Genomic DNA, 22294 nt, shown 5'->3' with positions numbered 1-22294 from the left:
GAGCACTGCAAGATCTGATGAGATGGCTATTTCAGGACCCTTGACTGATCTCAGCCCTATAAACCATTCTCTTACAACTGGAGGAAGATAAACTCAGGAGGTAAAAACCAAAGGGGTAAGAACCCTTATGCTTACTCAAAAGGGCCCAATTGTGAAAATATCTTTAATAAGGCCCTGTTCAAACAGCACTGCCCAGACAGCTCCAGACGTGGGAGAGCAAGATGATTAAGACTAGGTCCACCAACCATCAGTTCTATAAAGCAAGTTCCAATTAGGACCTGTTGGTGGGGTGAGGATGACCCAGGATGCCTGAAGTTGCTAGCATAGCTTTGTTATTGAAGTCTGTAGCTTTTCTCCCCTTCTGGGGAGAGAGTGTTCCACTTAGATACCTAGGAATAAAAGAATGAGCAATAGAGGTTTAGAAATCAAATGTGGGCTGTCAATCCAGAGCCCAGAGGTAATTCTTGGGTGGGACTCTTAATGACCTCCCCTAAAAGCCCCAATAAAACTGGAGAACAAAGCAGTGAGTGGTCCTTTCCTCTTTGAAACCACTCACCCTCTTCCTTGGGGGTGCTTTCTGTACCTTCTTTCTAGGTATGTTCTGCTATACTTTTATTACATTTCATGCTTTGCTTGAAATCCTCTCCTGCAAAAACACAAGGGCTAAGAACACAACGTGAATCCCTGTTAATAAGATGAGTGGCATTTGGGGCCTTGGCAGTCAGACTCCTATGGTTTGTGAGTCCAGGGGTGGATTCTCTCCTAGAAATGAGGCCACAGAATAAAGCACCAGGAGAACAGTGGGGACCTGGGTGGGGTTCTCCACTCACAAACACAGGATACCTCACATGAGGTAGTTCTGAAGCAGTAAGCAAGATATTAAAATCATGTGTCAGAATTACCCTAGGAAATGACTTAGGAAGGCATCTCACTGGATGTAGTCCAGCTAGAAGCAACTGAGTGGTAACTTGAGAAGTGACACAGTAGTACACACCCTCACCCGCAAAAAGGTCCTAAGGGAGCTATGGGATGCATCAAGAAGCTGCCCCCCTCCACCCCCAGGCTCTCCTTACAAGAGCTAAAGAGACTTCAGTACAGATAGCAGAGGTTTTGCAGCAGTATCACTCCTGATGTAATCTGTACCTTAAACTGATCTCAAAGGACATCCCAGGTTCAAGGGGGAGGGGAATGTGACTGTCTTTTGATAGGAGTGTTAATGAAACCCTCACACTGGGGTTGTACTGCCTCGGTGCAAAATCTCGATTTTGCCTCTTACTGGCTGTGTGACCTTGAGCAAGATCTTGAGCCTTTTTATTTTGCAATTGCCCAAGATCACACAGTCTGTGGGCAAAGACGGGGAGAACAGTGTAGGAATCTGACTCGAGGAGAGTACTACATTGCGTCCTGTAGAATATGGAGAGCCCTGGAGTCTGAGAGGAAGCACCACCAAGGAAAGGATGTTCCCAGAAGGTGAACCTGGCCAGGAGAAGGCGGGGGGGGGGGGGGGGGGGGGGGGATGCAGGGTGACGCTAGAGGATCAAGGCCATGGTGTTGGTATAAGACAGTACTTTCAACTTTCGTATTATTATTATATCCTAAAGAGAAATACATACTTAAATTTTAGTTTCTTAATGAATTTAAAATGAAATACTAAGGAATAAGATTTTTCTGGGGTGGGTTTAGGCTCCCAGGAATGCCTGGAGAACAGGTTGTGTCGGGGGATGAGGACCTGGGGCCCTGGGTGGGGAGGGAACAGCAGATCTGAAGGGTGAATTGATTCAACTGGAATAATCTAGAAAGGGAAAAGGGCAAGGGGGAGACATGATCAGAAAGGGCTCCTGGTCTCCAGTAGAATCACCTGAGGAAGAGCTGACAGGTCACTAGGAGGGCTGGAAGCTCTAGGCTTTGTGGTTATCTCAAGGAAGCACAGAAGCTGATGTTTCCTGCCTTTTCTCCTACATGTCAGCCCTGTGTTGTGTGAAGTTGGTGCAGGAAGGGTTCTATGTTCTAGAAGCTGATCTGGGAAAAGTGCTACAGGCCCAGTGGGGCCCCACTTGCCTAGCTCATGACTGGTTCCAGCTCCCTTGGTCTTCCCAGACCATTGAGTCTCCCTGCCTGAAGCTGGTCAGGTCTGTCCTGGCAGCCTTGGTTTCCCCTCCAGACCCTCTGCCCACTACCCTGCGCCAAGCAGCTGACCTGCATGGACAGACCCTCCAGCGTGCTCCACGCAGGCCCCAGTGAGCTCTCTCGGACACAAACCTGAAACATTACTCAGCCTAGACTGTGCTGCTGAGAGTCAAAAGGCAGCACAGCCTCCCCAGAGCTGCCCCTGCCCACTGCTGCTCCTGCCCTTCCCCTCCGAGCGCCGCTGCCCCGCACTCCTCGGGGTCTATACTTGCCCGCATGAGGAATAATACTGCCTCAGGGAGCTGCTCTTTCCCTGGCACTCAGGGGCTCGCCCACTGCACATGCTTCCACACTCATTGCGGTGTCGCCTCCTGAGCAGGTCCTCTCTCTAGGCAGATGGGCCACCCCTCGCTTCCCCCACTCCATCAGCAAGGATGTCCTAGTTGCTCCTGTGATGCGTGCGTACACTTAAATCTCCGATGTCTCCTCAGGAGGTTGTCAGCTGCTTGGGAATAATATGTGGTTTCAGGTAAAGTAATAGAAAGTAAAAAGGACTCCAAAAATGTGAGCTTCCCAGGCAACAGTGGCTCTCCTCAGAGTAGCCCTTCCCTGTGGCACCCAACAACTCCAGGACGTTCTTTCCCAGTGGCCCTCATAATTTAATGTCCCCACATGAGGATTTCACTAACACTGGATGAAGTGCTCTGGTCTTCCTGACGAGAGCATAAACTCTAAGGATCATGCCTGTCTTGCTTGCTCCTGAGTCGTGAGTGCTAAAGATCCTGCTCAACATATAGTAGCAGCTCAAACAATACTTATTTGTCTTATGAACCAAAGCATTTTGGTTGGAAAACTTTGCCTATGTTATTGCCACCATTTTTCCCAACCATTTTGACAAACTGCTTGGATGTATTTCAGGAAAATCCATGATGGTGGCACATCCTTCCTTACCTTCATCCGTAGGATCTGAATTAAAAATCAGGCTGGGTGTGATGGTACACACCTGTAATCCCAGCAGCTCAGAAGGCTGAAACAGGAGGATCAAAGTTCAAAGCCAGCCTCAGCAACAGCAGGGAGTTAAGCAACTCAGTGAGACCCTGTCTCTAAATAGAATACAAAATCGGGCTAGGGATGTGGCTCAGTGGCCAAGTGCTCCCGAGTTCAATCCCCAGCAGCACCCCCCTCTGCAAAAACATTTTTTTAAAATCAGCATTGTGGATAGGCATGTGGCGCACACCTATAATCCCAGCAGCTCAGGAGGCTGGGGCAGAAGGATCACAAGTTCAAAGCCAGCCTCAGCAACTCAGTGAGTCCCTGAGGAACTTAAGGAGATGCTGTCTCAGAATAAAAAAATAAAAAGGGCTGGGGATGTGGCTCAGTGGTTAAGCGCCCCTAGGTTCAATCCCAGGTAACCACCCTTCTTGCCCCCCAAAAATCAGCACTGTGCAAGTGGGAATGTAAAATGCCACAACCACTGTGGAAAACAGTACATCTATCCTTAAAAAAAAAAAAAAAAAAGAATTACCGTGTGATCTAGCAATTCCACTTCTTGATATAAACCCACAAGAATTGAAAGCAGAGTGTTTGCCTTACAAGCACAAGGCCCTGGGTTCAATCCCCAGCACTGAAGAAAGAAAAGAAAAGAAAAGAAAAGAAAAGAAAAGAAAAGAAAAGAAAAGAAAAGAAAAGAAAGAAGGAAGGAAGGAAGGAAGGAAGGAAGGAAGGAAGGAAGGAAGGAAGGAAGAAAAGAAAGAAAGAAAGAAAAGAAAGAACTGAAAGCAGAGTCTCAAGCAGATATTTGTATATCCATGTTCATGGCAACATTATTCACAATACCCAAAATATGAAAACAACCCATATGTCCATCCATGAATGAATGGATAAACAAAATGTGATATAAGCATATGATGGAATATTATTCCACTTTAAAAAGGAAGAAAATCCTGTCACCTGCTATAACACAGATGAACTTCTAAGACATTATGCTAAGTGAAATAAACTAGTCACAAAGCTAATTGAAAACTGTACCTAGAATAGTCAAAATCATAGGGACAGAAACCAGAATAATGTTTTCCAGTGGGTTACAGGGAGTTATTGCTTAGTGGCTCTGGAGTTTAATCTGGGAAGATGAAAACATTATGGAAATGATAAAGGTACTTAATACCACTGAACATACACTTAAAAGTGGCTAAAATGGTAAATTTTATGTTATGTGTATTTCACCAAAACTTTATTTTCAGTTCTAGTGAAGTATGGTTGACAAAATTATGTAAATTTAAAGCGCACAATATTTCACAACTTGAAAAAATTAAAATGTAATGAGAAATTATGCTCCATTTATGTATGATGTGTCAAAACACATTCTACTGTTATGTATAACTAATTAGAATAAATAAAAAAAGAAATTAATTAAAATTTAATTTAAAAATTTTTCCCAATGAATGGAGGAGAAACCCTGGGCCTCTGGAATTCTAACCAGGACATACAACTGAATCAGGCAGCTGGTTGCTTAAACAAGGTATTTTTTGTTTCAACTGATCCCTGGGATTATTAGGAAGCTCTAGATTTTTAATCTTTTCTCTTCCCAGAGTGTAAAGGTTATCCAAGGGTATCTCGTCTTAGATAAATTCCTCTCCATCAATTACTTTTAAACATCAATCCACAAGGAATTCCCTCTTTGGTAAATAAGATGGGAATGAAGGCACACCCACAATAATGTGCTTTCTGGGAACATATTGGTTCAAATGTCCTGCTCAGTGTGCATGGCACTAGAGAGAGGGGTGCTGGGCTCTGCTTTCTAAGCAGGAACCTGTCACAGGGTTGCTCTTGGGGAATCTTCTATACTTTTTTTGAAGGGGGATATTGAGGATTGAACCAGAGGCACTTTACCACTGAACTGTCTCCAGCCCTTTTGGTTTTTAAGACAGGGACTCACTAAATTGCTTACAGTCTCACTAAGTTGCTGAAACTGACCTCAAACTTGCAATCCTCCTGCCTCAGCCTTCTAAGCTCCTGGGATTATAAGCATGCACCACCACGCCTGTTGGAACCTTCTATAGTTGAGTGGTGTCACCTATGTGCTGTCTACCCAGCCTTCTTCTTCACAGCTCCCTTACCCTGGGCGTTGCTCCCTGACCCAGATAGAGGCATGGGTGGAATGGAGGAAGACTTCTTGGCTCTGAGCCATCTCCAGATGCCCCCAGGGGTTATAGGTTATGAAGACTAATTGAAAGCACAGGTAGGAAGCTACCTTCTGGTATGGCACCATCTTACCTGCTTGCCCAGGACTTCCAGCACTACAGATCTTACTTATGGGCTTGTAGGGGCATGGAGCCCCCTTGTCTCACTGTGTGCGCTCTCCTCTCCATTTCAGCCAAGTGACAATTGGACAACCAGGAAAGGAGGGGTGTCCCCACTCTGTTTTGGTGACTGCAATTTTGACAGTTGATTCGAAAGAGCCTCAGGTCTTAAGGCACCTGGTGGGAGGTGATGCCTTCCTGTCAGGGCCTCCTTCCCCAAGGTCAGGGCCCTTCCTGAGGGTCAGAAGCTTACCCAGTCAGGGGCGAGTCCTGACCCTCCCCATTCTGGGAGTCCCCGCCAATGGGCCCAACAGATGCAGTCATCAGGGTATAGGAAGTGCGCTGTGCTTTCTGAATGGGGCTTGGGGAAGGAGCCCCCCACTGGGGCTACTGCTTGTTGCATGGTTCTGCTTGTTGCATGGGCCAGGTTTTCTGGGAATGCAGCAGGGAGACCTTCACCTGCCAATCCTGAGGGCGGATTCTTGCTTTCTTCCAAAAGAGAGGCTGTTTTTACAGTGCTTTCAGTTTTATAGCAGATGGTACAGAAAAACACAAAGTTCTGCCATCAGCTATTTTGTAGTCACCACTTAACCCCCTAGGCACCAGTATGCTATAGTCACAGGACTTCTAACCACGCACACCCAGCACAGCGCCCCACAGAACCATGGTGAGGCAGCACAACTTATGAGTTTTGAGGACCTTGGGCACTTTCACCTTCAGGAACCTCTTCCTCTATACAGAGTATATAAAATATAAATATACATATATATATATATGATATATATATACATATGTATTTTAACAAATGCATTGATATAAAGACAAATATGTTAATAGTATATAGTAAAATGATTCCTTCTACTTAAAATTTCAGTTTTTCTTCTGATTTTAAAATAAAACTTTTGGAGGGAACCTTAAAAGTGTTGTGGCTAGAGGCAGCATGCCTCCTGTGCCAACTGTCTATTCCAGTCCTGCATCAAGGGACATGTGAGTAGAAACAAGAAACCGAGCTAGGAGAAAGGTTTCAACTTTCCCAGTAGTATGACCTGGACCACTCACTTCACTTTTCTGTGCCTCAGTTTCCTTACCTGGGAAATAATACCATCTACCTCAAAGAGTTTATGAGAGGATTACATCAAGATCATACATGGGGGCTGGGGTTGTAGCTTAGTGGTAGAGCGCTTGCCTGGCATGTGCGAGGCACTGGGTTCGATTCTCGGCACCACATAACAAATAAGTAAAATAAAGGTCCATTGACAACTAGAAAAATATTTTAAAAAAAAAAATCATATATGGGATGGGGACTCAGCTCTTTGGTAGAGCGCTTGCCTTGCATGCGTGAGGCCCTGGGTTTGATCCCCAATACCAGGGGGGAAAGTCACATATATAAGTACCTTGGTTGAAGTGATACCTGGCAGAGATGCTCTCTATAACAGTGCTAGCTGTCATTCACCTTCCTGCTATGGTTGCTCCTAGCCACCCAGCAAATTCTCTGAACTCTGAATCAGCACTGTTCTAGAAAAGCAAGGTGGAGCTTCCAGTTTATAGGGGCATCTTGCTTAGACTCTTTGAAGCAGAAACAACCATTTTAATGCTGGACATTCAGTAAAACTTTATTATAAAATTCCTTGGCAGAATTGTCCATGGTGAGCCCCGAGGAAACCTGAACTACCAGAAATCTGGTGGTTTTCTCTTGACCTGAGAGGGTAAATGAGGTTACCCGTGGGAAAGAGGAATCACAGGACTGTAATCTGCCGCCTACTTTTCTCCATCTGTTTAGCAGGTGCCAGAGCTCAGGGAATTTAGTGCCTTTTAAAATGTAAAGACCTCTGGGATAAATTAATTTCTTAATCCCTTAACAGTCACACAAGAGGAAGGTCTGACAGCTGGGTTTTCTGAGGGGACAAGAACGAATATGTGTCAGGGTCTTTACATACATTATCTTGCTTAATCTGGACAACAGCCCCACTTCTAGGGATTACTGTCCCCATTTTATAAACAAGCAAACAGAGGCTCAGAAAAGATTGGTAACCTGCCTAAAGGTCACCCTACTCTTTCCTGCTACCCCCAGAGAACCATGGTACTGAGAGAGAGTCAAGGGCAGAGATAAAGGCAAAAGGGAAGCGGCTTGCCTGGGTCTGTCTCTGCCGTAGCTAATCTGCTGAAATACTCTGGGCCTGTTTCCTCACATGTACAAGTAACAAGTTGACCCAAGGATCCCATGCAATCTACTTTGCTTACCCTATTCCCTACCTGGCCAGACAGCAGGTAACCGCTGTGGTCTGACTGTTTATATGCCCACAAAATGCAATGTTGAAATCCTAACGCCAAAAGTTGGCGGCATTGGGTGGTGAGACCTTTGGGAAGTGATCAGACCATGAGGGTGGAGCCTTTTAATGAATAGGATTTGTGACCTTATAAAAGAGACCTCAGAAAAGTCCCCCACCCCTTCCATGATGTGAAGTTACAGTGAGAAGACAGCTGTCTGTGAACCAGAAGTGGGCCCTCCCTCAGCAGACCCAGGATGTCAGTGCTTTGATCTTGAACTTGCAGCCTCCAGAACTGGGAGAAGGAATTTTTCTGTTGTTTCAGAGGCACCCAGACTGTGCTATTTTGTCATGGCAGCCAAAACTAAGATGAAGGGCCCCCTGTGGCTTTTCTTCAGTTCCTGAGGTCAGTCACCAGTGATGCCTTCCTGTCCTGAGCTCAAAAGCAGCATCACTCTTTGGGGGGCAGGTGAGTGAGGGGCCTTCATAATGGAGTTAGATTGCTCCTTCATGGGAAAGCAGATGGCCCCCTCACAACAGAAATCTCCAGCTATCCAGAGCAATGAAGCAGAGGAACTGTTTTGTGTCCAGATCTTCCTTGCCAGTTTTTTTTTTTTTTTTTAAGCAAAAGAAGGCTGGCAGCTGCGCTTGTCTCCTTTGTGAAGGTAAACAGCTGAGTCACCCACCTCTGCTTCAGTCAACAGCTCCACTGCTCCACCACTTCCTGCCCACTCTCTCCTTAGGGAAGAGTAACTCCACAAGCTGGGTTGGGCTTCTCTGACTGGGAGAGGGAACATCACCTGCCCCCAGGAAGAACTGTAGCTGAGAGAACCAGAAAGAGCAGCATATGCAGTGGCCCTGGGGACAAGGCCCCACCCAGCAGTGAGGGGAGGACATGGTCCTACCTCCAAAGGCTGGCCTCATGCTGAAGTCATGGTCATCCACTCTGAGAAGCTGCTGAGGTTTTCCTGTTCCGATTTTGGTCACATCGAGGTTCTTTTTGTAGGAGTTACTGCAAAGAAAAACCAGAAAAGTAGGATCTACCTGTAGGCACCTTTTTTTCCATCCTGCCTTGTCCTCCTAAGTCAAGGAGAGGAAGGGCTAAAGGAACCCACCACCACTACCGAGAACCCTCACAGAAAGGTCACTTGAGGACCAGGCCCTCCTAAAGTAGATGACCTCCTGGGCAGAGGAGCAAGCTCCTAATTGTCTGAAAATTTTCTCATGTGTTGTTATAGTATTGGTTTTGTGATAAATATGCTTGTGAGACAAGTGTAGTCCAAGTTTTAATGATGGTTTTATCCAATCAGACCTCACGCTTCTTCCATCAGTCCCAGCAGCAGGCCTGCAGAGGCCCTATGGGGCCTCCATCCCGGGACAGACGCACAGCCAGCAGGTCAGGGCCACAGGTGGATTGAGTTGCTCTGGACACCCAGCAAGGTGGCAGAGCCAGAGCTGGCGCCTGGCACTACAGGCCCTGGTTTAGTTCCCAGCCTCTAAGTAAGGTGCCAAAGGAATGATTCTCTCTTCACTCTTTCACAGGCTCTTTCCAGACCCTGGTCTTCACCTCAACCACACATAATCCCAAAGCGTCAAATCCAGAACACTCTACAGCAATTGTCTATTGACAAGGTTATCACTAAACAAGAAAAAGAGAAAGAAACGGACAGAAAAAGAAGAAAAAAGTAAAGAATGAAGGAAAGGAGAGGGAGAAGAAAAGGGAGAAAGAAGAGGAAGGGAAGAAGGGAAACCTCTCACAGACAACCCAATCCACAGACATGCTCCTCCTACAAGGCCTACTAGTTAGGCCTGGCACCTGAGTTATTTTACATGTGTCTCATTTAACCTTCTAAAAGGGTTGGTTCTAAGTTCACTTCTGTGTCTGTCATACTAAGCACAATGCCTGGCACATAGTGGGCATTCGGTAAATGTAATCAGCATGACAGGACAATGGCCGGCTCCTAGAAGGAATTTTTAACCAATTTCATTTTAGCCTGTTTGACAGTCAAAGTTATCCAGATGGTTCCCGGCCTTAACCACTTATTAGAGTCACTCTGGGAGCTTTCAAAAGTCCTGATGCTCTGGCCACAACCCAGACCAATCAAATTCATATCTCTGGGTGGGACCTGAGCATCAGCATTTTTTAAAGTCCCCCAGCTGATTCCCAGCCAGTCAAGGCTGAAGAACAATGTTCCAAACTAAGCATTTTTAGAGCATGCAATACCTTGCAATAATAAGCTCTATCTGGCTTTGTGTCTTGTTAGCTCAACCAGTGATTCTCAGACCTCACTACTGACTACAATCACCTGGGGAGGTTGTCAAATTATTGATGCCTACCTAGTGCCATGCATAGAGATTTGAATTTTATGGGTTTGTTTGGAGCACTGGGAGGTTTTTAAATGATTTCGGGGTACAACACATTGATTTCAAGAACCACTAGGATATACCTTACTCCAATGCCTTTGGCAGAGTCCAGAGAGCTGCCTAGAGCCCGTGTTTGTACTGATGATTACTGTAAAAGGTGAGAAAACTAATTCTCCCCAGGCAATGTGGCCCACACCTATAATCCTAGCAGCTGGGGAGGCTGAGGCAGGAGGATCACAAGTTCAAAGCCAGCCTCAGCAATTTAGCGAGGAGCTAAGCAACCCAGTGAGACCCTGTCTCTAAATAAAATACAAAATAGGACTGGGGATGTGACTTAGTGGTCGAGTGCTCCTAAGTTAATCCCCAGTACCAAAAAAAGAAAGAAAGAAAGCTAATTCTCATGTGGAAGGAACCAGATTGCCTCTCAGGGCCTGTGATTCTTCTACTTGCAGCATATTGAAGATTTTCAGAAGTAAATGAAGAGGTTTCAAGTGTTCATGTTCATTTGTACATACCCCCATTTTATTTTCCATGTCATTACACTTTATTTGCTTTTGAAACAAATGTATTTCCTGTTTAAACTCAGAGGAAGGCAACATGTTTCCTCTTCCTATGAAATTCTTAATGTTCATTCTCTACCAGCTCTGCCTCAGATGGTGTGATTCAATGAGAAATCAAAGCTGTACTGATCAATAAAGTAACCACTAGTCACAGGTGACTATTTAAATTTTTATTAAAATTAAATTAATATTTAGTTTCTCAGTTATACCAGCCACACATGTGTGTGCTCAAGAGCCACTGGTAGCTACTATGTTGGACAGTGCAGATACGTAACATTTCCACAATCCACCAAAAAAAATTTGTTAGTTCCATGCTAACTGAAAAAGGTTGGGCTGCCCTGGTCCCAAACAGATTCCACTGTAAGTCCCTCTCTGGGAACTGCCTGGCCCCTTTGACAGCCCTAGACTCCCAGTCATTCCCCCACTTCCAGTGAGGGCTCTGGCTCCATCTGTTCTCTTCATTCTGTCCTTCCCATCAACCTTGTTGACATACACATGGACAGCCCTCCCGACTCTGGTGGCACAGTTCCTCAATTCCTGGCCTCGAGTTCATCTGCTCAACACATTCCTATGCACTTCTGTTCTGCCCGTCTCTGTTCTAGTCATGGGGGGGTGCGTATAGCCACTGTCCTCCCAGGGCTTATAACCTTGTGGGAGACATGACAATAAACAAGTAACTTCAGGAAGTGCCAACTACCACAAAAAATGATGAAGCAGGGTAAGGAGAGATGGGTTGGGGTACAGAGCTGATTAGAAGGGTAGAGAGTCTGAGACCTGGAAGGAGTGAGGGAGGAAGAAGGGGAGCCATGAGAAGATGTGAAGGAAGAGAGAACAGCAAGGGCGGTATCCTGGGACGAGTCTGGCTTATGAGGACAGACTCCTCACCCAGCTCACTCAGTCCATCTAGCTTCCAAATGTGGGCACCCTCTAGCTCTTGAACCCTGTTGCTGTCTTCAAAATACCCTGTTTTCATGTTCTTCAATTGTGACAGTTCTGAAGGACCTGGGGGCTCAGCAGATGTGCCTGACCCTCCTTCCCACAGAGCCCTTTGAATTCTGTCTTTAACCCCCACGTCCTCAGTTTCTCCCTCTTTCACTGCACATCCCCATCAGCATTCAAACTGGATTCCAGAATCTCCCACCTTGAGCCAGATGCAGGTAGAAAAACTGTCCAGACCCCCCCACGTCCTCCTCTAACTCACACTTCATGCAAAATTTATTGACAGTGATAACAATGCAGGTGTTATATTCTTCCTTGTTTCCTTTTTAAAAACAATATTTGAAGACTTAACTACTTAACTTTTCAGAGTAGTCTTAGGTTCACAGCATGGTGGTTCCTGTGTACCTCCTGCCTTCAGTGTGCACGTTCCACACCACAGGGGTGCATTTGTGACAGCTGATGAATCTGCGCTGGCACATTTCATGTTCATGTTAGGGTTCACTCTTGGTGATGAACATCAGTGGACATGGCAGATATATAAGGACATGCAGCCACCACTATAGCATCGTACAGAATAGTTTCACTGTCCTAAACATTATATGTTCTGCCAAAAAAAAAAAAAAACCCATAAACTTATTCTCCCTTCCAAGAAATACTTCATTCCCCAAAGATGTGCTCCAACCTCCTCACTTACCAGCCCCTCTCTCCCAACTCATGCCCAGCCCCAGGTCCTCAGTTTCCTTGCTAGAACAGGCAGAACCTGGCTCCATTAAAACCTTTGTCTTTTAGGACAAAGCACTGGGGTGGGCAGGACGGGGGTTTCCTCCTGCTTCTCTGACCATGTCAGAGACTCAGTCTGCTTCTCTGACTCAGTCTCCATTGCTGCCCCCTCTCCTCTTCAGCCTATCCTTTAAATGACAGTGTCCTCAAGACCCTGTCCTAGCCACCTTTTCTTTTTTCCCTGCACTCTCTTCAGGAGGGTTACTTATGACAGTGTTTTACATTGTCATCAGTATACTAGGTCATCATCATCTCTCTACTCTAGACCTTTACATCTGACGACTACATAACTGAACACTTGTGGTTGAATGTCCTAGAGGCATTTAAACCACACATCCAGCCAGGCACAGTGGCACATGCCTGTAATCCCAGCAGCTCGGAGGCTAAGGCAGGAAAATCACAAGTTCAAAGCCAGCCTCAGCAACTTGGCGAGGCCCTAAGCCTCAACTTAGTGAGACCCTGTCTCAATATTTTAAAAACATTAAAAATAAAAGGCTAGGGATGTTGTTCAGCTGTTAAGCCCCTCTGGGTTCAATTCCCAGTACTAAATAAATAAATAATAACACATCCAGCTTGAAGTGGGACTTGCTAAGTGTGAAGTGACCTCTGTTGGAGGATGAGTGGATGTTAATCAGAAAGAGCTGAAACTGAGAGAATAGGGCTGCAGAGACACACAGGGACCAGGTGGAACCTTTGAAGTTACATGACGAAGTCTGTTTTTATCCAAAGGCAATGCAGAAGCAACCAAAGGTGTTAAGCTGATGGAGGAAGAAGCCATGATCAGATTTGCTTTTAGATAAACCCACTGTAGCAGCACACACCAGGAGGGAAATTTCAGTCGAATTCCTCCCCTAGAGCTGGATGTGGGCCTCGGAGTGTGTGTGGTCATGGCCAGGAACTTCCTCCCTCACTCCTTTCTTCCCCAAGCCTTGCCTCCAGGAGTCAAGTGGGACTAGGCTTGGTTCTCCAGGCAGTGACAGTGTGAGGGGCCATGACCATAAACCCCAGCAAAGACACCAGGGAAGGCGGATGAAGAGCTCAGCCACGGGCTTAGCAGATCATAGACATTAAATTGTGAGTGCAGCCGGCTCACTGCCCCTCTGCCTCACAGGAGCAAATCCCTCCTGTCAACACAGTCTCCACATCTATTTAGAGAAGGATTAAGGAACCGGAAGTCCCAGAATGCCACCACCCCAACAAGAGAGAGGAGATTTAAATCCCACCACCATTAAGGGCTCAAAATATTTTTAAGGGACCAGTTGTTTTATAACTCAAGTCACTGAGATCCTGAGCCTTGGGCTATTTGCCTGAGCAGGGTACTCCATTCATCCTTTCACAGACATTGGCCAAACTGCATGCAGGCGGCCTGAGCCCTCAGACCCACCGCAGGGCAGCCAGACCTTTACAGGACTCAAACACCACCTTTTAGAGGGAGGGCGAGAGTAGAAGAAAATGTGATCACCACGCCTTTGGAAGCAGGGCTGGGGACATGTTGTTGTGGTCTGTTTGGCAACACTAGTGACCATAATAACCATGCCCTGGCACATGGCACCCCTTCTCTGTGCAGGCCCCGACTCTGGGTTTTGGCACAACTCACCCCATTCTCACACCCTCCTCTTCAGCAGGAGAAAACTGAGGCTCAGGAAGATTAGGAAACACAACCACATGGCCAGAGAGTGACAGAACCTGGTCTCAACCTAGCTCCCCTGACCTTTTAGCTCCTTTCCTTCCCTAGACTCTCAGCGATGGACCACAGTCACTGGGTGGCCAGAGGGTGAATGTGCTTACCAGTCCAACAAAACAGAACATGATGCAAACCAAGAAGGCTAGCCAGAGGCAGGTGTCCCAAGGAGGCAGTAGATGGGAAAGGAAAATGTGAAGGGACTCCAGGCTCTGAGACGAGAGGGGCCAGACTCCCACCGTCCCGAGCTTGGTTTACTTTTTAGCTCTCAAGGGAAAAGGAAAGCAAACATGTGGTCAGGAGGCCCTTGTGCAGCAACCCAGGAGGAGTGGGGATAACCTGGAGATGAAGCAGGAAGAACAGAACAAAACAACAGCTGAGAGGAAGCACCCAGGCGGTGGCAGCGACTCAGCAAGTAGGGACACGAAGCATCAGAAAACTGGAAGCAGTCACTGAAAAACTAGGCAGAATGGTTGATCTGCATGAGCGCCTCCGCCAGGGTAAAGCCTGGAGGGCTGACAGGATAGAAGAGGTCTTGACAGTGTGTGTAAGTGTGACCATGTGTTATATGGGAGTGACTAATGGGGGCAGGACATCAGTGGGGCATGTGACTGTGACCATGTGCAATGTGTGTGTGACTGTATAACCATGTGTGTGGTACACAGTGTGTATGTATAACTGTGTGCATGTTAGTATGTGATTGGAACTTCCAAGAAGTGCTCTAAGACTAAACACGAAGACTTGGTCATTTGACTAGTCTAGCATACCCCCTCGGGGTCCACCATGAAAGTAATTTTGGAAACTAAAGTGTCGGATACCTGACTGAAAGTTTTCACAGGGAGATGTGGCTCTATGATTTTCTGACCATGTGCATGACATGGTAGGTGCAGAAATGCCCAGAACTGTGTTCTATATCCTTTTTCCCAGCCTTGGATCAAGAATTATGTTATGTTCATCTCTTCCCACTTTACCACTTACTGGGATGAATTTCAAAACAAGTGTTCTACCTCTAAGAATCAGATTCAAGTTGTCCCCATGCCATGCAGGTGTCTGGAAATGAGACTCGCGGTCTTCTGATAAGTGATACAGATGCTGTGGCATGGGGTTCCCGAGAATCACAGGGTTCCAGCTGAACCCCAGTACCATTCTCGGGGATAGATCATTTCAGACAATGCTTCAGTTTTTCTTCAATGTACTCCAGTCTGAGTACATTGGGAACCTCTGTTACAGTCCTTGAAGCCGCCAGCACACTGTGTAACTTACTCGTGCCTCTGAGTCACTGTTTATGCACCTGTAAAATGAATCCCTTTGGGCAATTTCCTAACGCATGTTCCATGGGACAGGAATCCCACAAAGTAATTGTTGTTTCCTAGGAATACTGTAAACTTATCTCCCTCTTCAAGGTTCACAATGTCCATTTGCATAATGAAGTTTTTAGAAGTTCTGCTGCAAAGACATCTGTTCAAAATGACCTAAACAAGGATTTTCCAATCTCCTTTGACCCCAGAACCTCCTTTTCACATAACACCTGTTCACATTGCCCCAAATTAGAACTTCGGGGAGTGACTAGACCACGTGACCTCTAAGGTCCTTCCAAGCCTATGATTCTAGCCATGTAACCAGGATAAGCCCTATAAGGTGGGGCCCTTTCCCTTCATCCTGGAAGATTTGATCTGTTTGTTTTCAGGCTGAGTAGGAATAATCCTTAAGAGAATATTTATATCTCCCAGAGGAGCAGTCTCCACTGGGTGCCAGAGGTAGCGATTACAATTCTTATTTGCATTTTTCCCAAAAATAAGGAAGCAATCAAATCTTAATTTAATATACATGTGTATAAAAGTACATGCATATAATCTGAAAGTATACACTGTAGATATCATTTTGAATATTATACATATCATTTTTTAAAGTTGTCACTAAAGAAAAGAAAGTACTTTATGATGCACACGAATTCCACAGGTATTATGTAATAAAAACAATTTTACTGATAGTGGTGTGTGATCAAAAATATTTTGAGATCATTAACCAAAAAAATGTGCCTCAAGATATAAATTTAGGACTAGAGGTACGTAGTTCAGTGGAGAGCTCTTGTCCAACATGTGCTAGGCCCTGGGTTTGATCCCCAGCATCTCACACACACCAAGACACTAGTCTATGTTCAAAACCATTAGTTCCCTCAGTGTTCAGAATGGGAAATGATGTGTACCATTCCACACATGGCGTTCATATCTTAGAGCTGTTCTTTTCTTCTTCGTGCCTAGCAGTCCTAATGTCCTGGAGATCATGCTTCGTACATCAGTTCAAATCAGACTAAGGAACTGAGGTTTCTAATGTAATAATTGTGACTAAAAATTCAGGGACGAGTTGGTATGTGTTGAAAATGTCCTTTACCTACTGAAGTGGCATTCACTGTTGTCCACACATATGTTTCTGATATTTTATCAAATTTTAAACACTTTTTCTAAGATTTGAAACAGTAATATAAAACCCAATATGCTACAATGTTATTCTCTATCAAGTAATTTAAGGAAGACCACTTCCAGTTACATTTTTTCTTGTTTCTTTGCAGCACTTCAGATGGGACACTGGGCCTGAGGCATGCTAGGCAACTGCTCTACCACTGAGCTACAGATAGAGATGAGATAAATTAAGATCCTACCAGGAATCTGAAATTCAGTTGCTATGATTTTTGTTTCTTAGTACTAGAGATTGAGCCCAGGAGCACTTTACCACTGAGCTATATCCTCAGCCCATTTTATTTTGAAACAGTCTCACGAAGTTGTCCGTACTGGCTTCAAACTTGCAATCCTCCCCAACCCGACATTTTTTCCTAGGAGTTCAGGAGATTTTTTTTTTTTTTTTTTTTTCTCATGCCAAAATATTTGATTGTAATTGTTTAAAAGGCCTTTATGGTTCCAACTGGACATGATCCTGAGAAACAAGGCAGCACAATCTAAGAAGGCTAAAGAGATTTTTACCACCATCTTCAACTATCTGCCTTAAGTCAAAATGCTGGGGCTGAACGGAGGCATCTGAACGCAAGGCTCAGTGTAGTCCAGCTTCCTTCTTGCTGCCTGTGACACAATCTTTGTGCTTTTATTCTGATTAGAAAAGGCTTCCAATAGGACATTTAAGGATGTGCCCCCCAGTCCTCCTGGGAGCTCCCCTCCACATGCCGCAGCTGCTACTGCAGAGTGGCCTCCTTTCCCTCCCGCCTGACCTTACCTTGGCTTGGGCATTTCCAGCTGCCCTGTCCATCTTTTCCTCCTGGGCCTTCTGCTGTCCCCAAGAACCATCAGGCAAAACAAAAACAAAATGAGTCTTGTAAAATAAGGCATTTTGTGTACGTCTACGATGCAACCGTCTGCTTTCCAGTGACCTTCAGTGGAGCAGGTCCTCCCTGGCTCAACCATTGATTCCGTCTTCAGCCTCTTAATGGTGCTGCTCCGAGGGGCTTGTGCAAGGGCATGGTTGCTGAGGCTGATTTTCCCGAGTTACTATTTGATACTCGTACATCCTCCACCCACACACGCCACCCACCAGGCCATGACACAAACACCAGGCTTTACCCTCCCTGCTGTTAGAGATTGGCCATTAGTCAAGAAGTTTGCCCCCCTGGAAAACTCTGCTTCCGTTCAACCCTAGAACGGCTTTGGCTAAAACTGTTATATAAAAAAAAAAATAAATCTCTTGAACATGCCAGCTTTTTTGCTGAGATCTTTAATCCATCTCTCTGGCTGCATAAAACCAGTCTGTCACATCAGCAGGGAGTCAGCATGGATTTGCGCAAGAAGAGTACATGAACATGTTCAGGAGATGCTGAGAAACAGCATTCAGAGCGTTGCTTTCTTTCTTGATCTAAGAGAATGTGCTTCTCTTATGGCGAAGAAGTCCTGCTTTTGCTCAAATACACACTTTTTTATTTGCTTGTTTGTTTTCAGTGAAAATGTATTTTATCAAAGCATAAAACACATCCTCATTTTGTTTAGCATAAATCAAACAAGAATTCATGATTATGTAAACTCTTTTTCCTATCATGAGTGTTAAGTTAACTTTGGTCTCTGATCCTGAAATGTGTGGAGTCAAACATCACAAATTAGGCTTGATTCCTGCAATATAGAATTATGCACATTAGAAGTACAGAGATATATACAGTTAGGTTTAACTGCAGAACAAAATACCATATGTTTAAAAACTACTTATCGCTTGCTTCCATGTCCTAGAAATGGAGAATTTAGTGTGGTAGAAATGTAGGGAGATGGACACAGAGGCAAGAAGGAAGAGCCAGAACGGAAACAGAATTGTGGTTTATCCTGTAGGGAAGAAAGAATCAAAAGGAGCAAAGCAGGATGACACAATCCACTTTGTTTTTTAAGGAATCCCTACTTGGGATCACTTGGAACAGGGAAATTATAATAACTGAAAAGATTGAGATTCTTCTTGAAGGAAAGGAAAAGAGAAAGGAAGGCAGAGGAATGAGACGGTCAAGTTAGTTCTGAAGTGGAGTGCTTTTGATGAGTCCTGCTCAAGGAGCTAAGAGAAAGGGAGAGAGAAATCAATGACATCAAGAATTTTCATTTGCAGCCGCGAGAACTTCTGGAATGCAGCCGGCCCCGGTTTCGCTGCCGGGGCGCAGAGGCATCTGGTACTGAGCCGACTTGGTAGTACTGCTCTTCTTACAGGGTTCTGGTGAAAGTTAAGGAGCTAATTAAAGTACAAAGCGAGAGTCTGAATCAATAGAAGTTTCCCCTATACCGACCCATTATTACCACTCTCGTGAACCCGTTACAACTGGGCATGAAGGAAAGAAAGCCCGAGAACCGGAAAGATTGGAATAATTGGTGGAACAGGCTTGGATGATCCAGAAATTTTAGAAGGAAGAATTGAAAAATATGTGGATACTCCATTTGGCAAGCCATCTGATGCCTTAATTTTGGGGAAGATAAAAAATGTTGATTGTGTCCTCCTTGCAAGACATGGGAGGCACCACACCATTATGCCTTCAAAAGTCAACTACCAGGCAAACATCTGGGCTCTGAAGAAGGAGGGCTGTACGCATGTCATAGTGACAACAGCTTGTGGTTCCTTGAGGGAGGAGATTCAGCCCGGTGACATTGTCGTCATTGATCAGTTCATTGACAGGACCACCATGAGGCCTCAGACCTTCTATGATGGATGTCATTCCTGTGCCAGAGGAGTATGCCATATTCCATTGGCTGAGCCGTTCTGCCCCAAAACAAGAGAGGTCCTCATAGAAACTGCTAAGAAGCTAGGACTCCAATGTCACTCAAAGGGGACGATAGTCACAATCGAGGGACCTCGTTTTAGCTCCCGGGCAGAAAGCTTCATGTTCCGCACCTGGGGGGCAGATGTGATCAATATGACCACAGTTCCAGAGGTGGTTCTTGCTAAGGAGGCTGGAATTTGCTATGCAGGCATCGCCATGGCAACAGATTATGATTGCTGGAAGGAGCACGAGGAAGCTGTTTCAGTGGACCGGGTTTTAAAGACCCTGAAAGAAAATGCCAACAAAGCTAAAAGTTTACTCCTCACTGCCATACCTCAGATAGGATCCATGGAATGGTCAGAAACACTCCATAACCTGAAGAATATGGCCCAGTTTTCTGTTTTATTACCAAGACACTAAAATAGTATGACTGCCCAGAAGAAAAGAAGACTTTCCAGTCATTTTGGGTATTTGCTTAACTTGAGGGGAAAACAAAAAACAAGCAAAAACTTGGGAAAGACATGGAGCTCTTATGTCCTTGCCTGCAAAAGAAGAGCATGTGGGAGGATATTGCATCATTGCATGTACTGGAGACCCTGCCTTAAAGACTGAGACTGCTCGACAGCACAGAGAAAAGCAAACGAACAGTAAACGTAGGGGCAGTCTTACATTTGGGGGAAAACACCAAGAAGTGAGCATTCTCACCTCACTTCCCCTATTAAATGTGCAACAATAAAGGTTTGAGGGTAATATCTACTTTCCTATGTTGCCATGGAATATGAGGAAGAAGTGGAACTCTAGCTATGTATTGTAAATTGGTACAATCTATTTGGAGGGCAATTTGGTAAAATGTATCAAAAGGCTTAGAAATATTTATGCACTTTGTTGGGTGTTCTTAGAAATTTCTCTTTAAAAATTTGTCAGAGATACATACAGAATCTATGTATGAAGAAAGATGTTTAACAGTTATTGTTACGATAGCAAGTATTCAAAACAATCTGGATTTCCAACAACTGAAGGTCAATTATGGTTTAGTTATAATTAGATTGTAAAGCAATCAGCTGAAGATCATGTTTTCATGTAATATTTAATGTTCTAAAGAAATGGTCAATGTATATTATGAAATGGAGAAAAAGGGAACATTTTAACTATACTAGATTTGTTTTAAAATGCTATATGAATGTAAAAAGACCAGAAGGAAGTATACATAATCTTTTATTGTATTTGGGAAAGGGATCCTAGATAATTTTAATTTTCTTTGAATCTTTCTGTATCTTCACATTTTTCTACAATTAGTAAAATAATAAAGTTGAAAAATAGAAGTGTATTTAAACACTTTCTGGCAATAAATCAAAATTTAAAAGAAAAAAAAAAAAAGAATTCTCATTTGCAGCTGGGTCTGGAAATTTAGTTGGAGGGTACCCCCAATAACTGAGGATATCCATTACAGGTGGGCAAGCTTGGATGTGAGATGAGATAAATATTGACTCGTGGAGTTTGAGTAGCCATCAGACCTCCAGATAGCCAGCAGGCAGCTGGAGTCTGAGCCTGGAGCTCAGGACAAAGGTATGGAGTAGAGAAATAGTTTGGGAGTCATTAGAATATAGTGGGAGTTTAACCCCAAGAAAGAGGGAGCTTTTCCAGGGGCATAGAAAAGGCCCGTGTTTAAGCACAGGATTTTGGAGAACATTTGCTTTTTTTTTAAATTTTATATTTTAGACAGGGTCTTGCTAAGGTTGGCCTTGAATTTGTGATTCTCCTACCTCCGCCTCCAGTGTTGCTGGGATTACAGGCATCTTCCACTGTGCCCTGCAGAATTTATACTCTTGAAGAATGGATGGGGCAGCCAGAACAAAAGGAGAGAAGAACCAGCAAAGAAATTGACTATGAAAATCAAAGAGAGAAAGTTTCAGGAGGAGGATAGTTAGTAGCCAGTGGTCAACAGAGGTCAAGCAAGATGAGAGCAGGAAATTTGGGTATCATCCCTGACTTCGACAGGTGCTGTTTCAGTTGTGGGATGTGGTGGGAAGGCAAATTACCATGTAATTACAAGTTGTAATTTCAAATCACAATGAGAGTGGGATGCATGAGTACAGGGACTCATTCAGTGGTTCCCAAATCTGGCCATTCCTAGAATTATCCAGGGAATTTTAATTTTATTGTTTGCAGCAATAGGGATCGAACCCAGATCAGGAATGTAAAAATTTAGTGATGAAGTATGAAAACAAAGTTTTTTATGGATTTTGTTCAAAAAGATCTCTGTTTTACTTTCTTCCACTTGGAATAATTCTCTGGAACCCTAGAATTGTGCCTGGATGTTGTTAGTTTTCAAGAAATTGTTGTTTCGTTGCATTCTAGGTACAACTGTAGATTCTACCAATTATTTCCTTGAAGTTCTTATCAATAGTTCAATTATTATGATTATAGTAGGAAGAGAAGCACAGAGATAGATGGTTTTTAAATTTATTTTTTTAAATTTTTAGTTTAGATGGACATGATACCTTTATGTATTTATATGTGGTGCTGAGGATCGAACCCAATGCCTCACACATGCTAAGTGCTATACCACTGAGCCATAACCCAGCCCCAGATGGTATAATTTTCTAACCACAACTTAATTATCATTCATATACCATAAAGTCATGCTTTTAAAGGGTGATTTTTAGCATATTCAGAATTGTGCAACTATCACCACTAATTTTAGAATATTTTAATCTCCCCTCAAAGAAATCCCATACCCAGGGCTGGGGATATAGCTCAGTTGGTAGAGCTCTTGCCTTGCAAGCACAAGACCCTGGGTTCAATCCCCAGCATCGCAAAAAAAAAAAAAAAAAAAAAAAAAAAATCCCATACCCAGGGTCTGGGGTTGTAGCTTAGTGGCAGAGAGCTTGCCCAGTTCATGTGAGGCACCGAATGCACTCCTCAGCACCACATAAAAATAAAGGTATTATGTCCATCTACTACTTAAAAAAGAAAAAAAGAAATCCCATGCCCATTTGCAGTCATTCCCCATTCTCTCTTTTCTTTAGCCCCTAACGATCACCAGTCTT

At 44.4% G+C, this 22294-nt stretch overlaps 2 protein-coding genes across 2 annotated transcripts in view; one reads left to right on the top strand and one right to left on the bottom strand.

The window, feature by feature from the left end:
- Positions 1-13938, bottom strand: part of LOC306665733 (gamma-aminobutyric acid receptor subunit rho-2) — a gene marked incomplete at its 5' end in the record, with an annotated part of 51644 nt that extends 37706 nt beyond the window's left edge. Inside the window, 2 exons of the mRNA XM_079147371.1 lie at positions 8599-8705; positions 13934-13938. Coding sequence (XP_079003497.1) covers positions 8599-8705; positions 13934-13938 — 112 coding nt within the window. The remainder of the gene's footprint in view (positions 1-8598; positions 8706-13933) is intronic.
- A 548-nt stretch (positions 13939-14486) lies between these two features.
- LOC306665732 (S-methyl-5'-thioadenosine phosphorylase-like) lies at positions 14487-20606 on the top strand (the record flags this gene model as incomplete). The annotated part of the gene is made up of 3 exons (XM_079147370.1): positions 14487-14564; positions 18602-18678; positions 18821-20606. 3 exons carry the CDS (start codon positions 14487-14489, stop codon positions 19662-19664), a joined length of 999 nt encoding a protein of 332 aa, XP_079003496.1. The 3' UTR covers positions 19665-20606.
- Between the last annotated feature and the right edge of the window lie 1688 nt (positions 20607-22294).

The sequence above is a fragment of the Sciurus vulgaris genome, assembly GCF_902686455.1.
Source record: "Sciurus vulgaris genome assembly, chromosome: 7".
NCBI classification, from domain to species: domain Eukaryota; kingdom Metazoa; phylum Chordata; class Mammalia; order Rodentia; family Sciuridae; genus Sciurus; species Sciurus vulgaris.
This window is presented reverse-complemented; position numbering and strand designations above follow the sequence as displayed.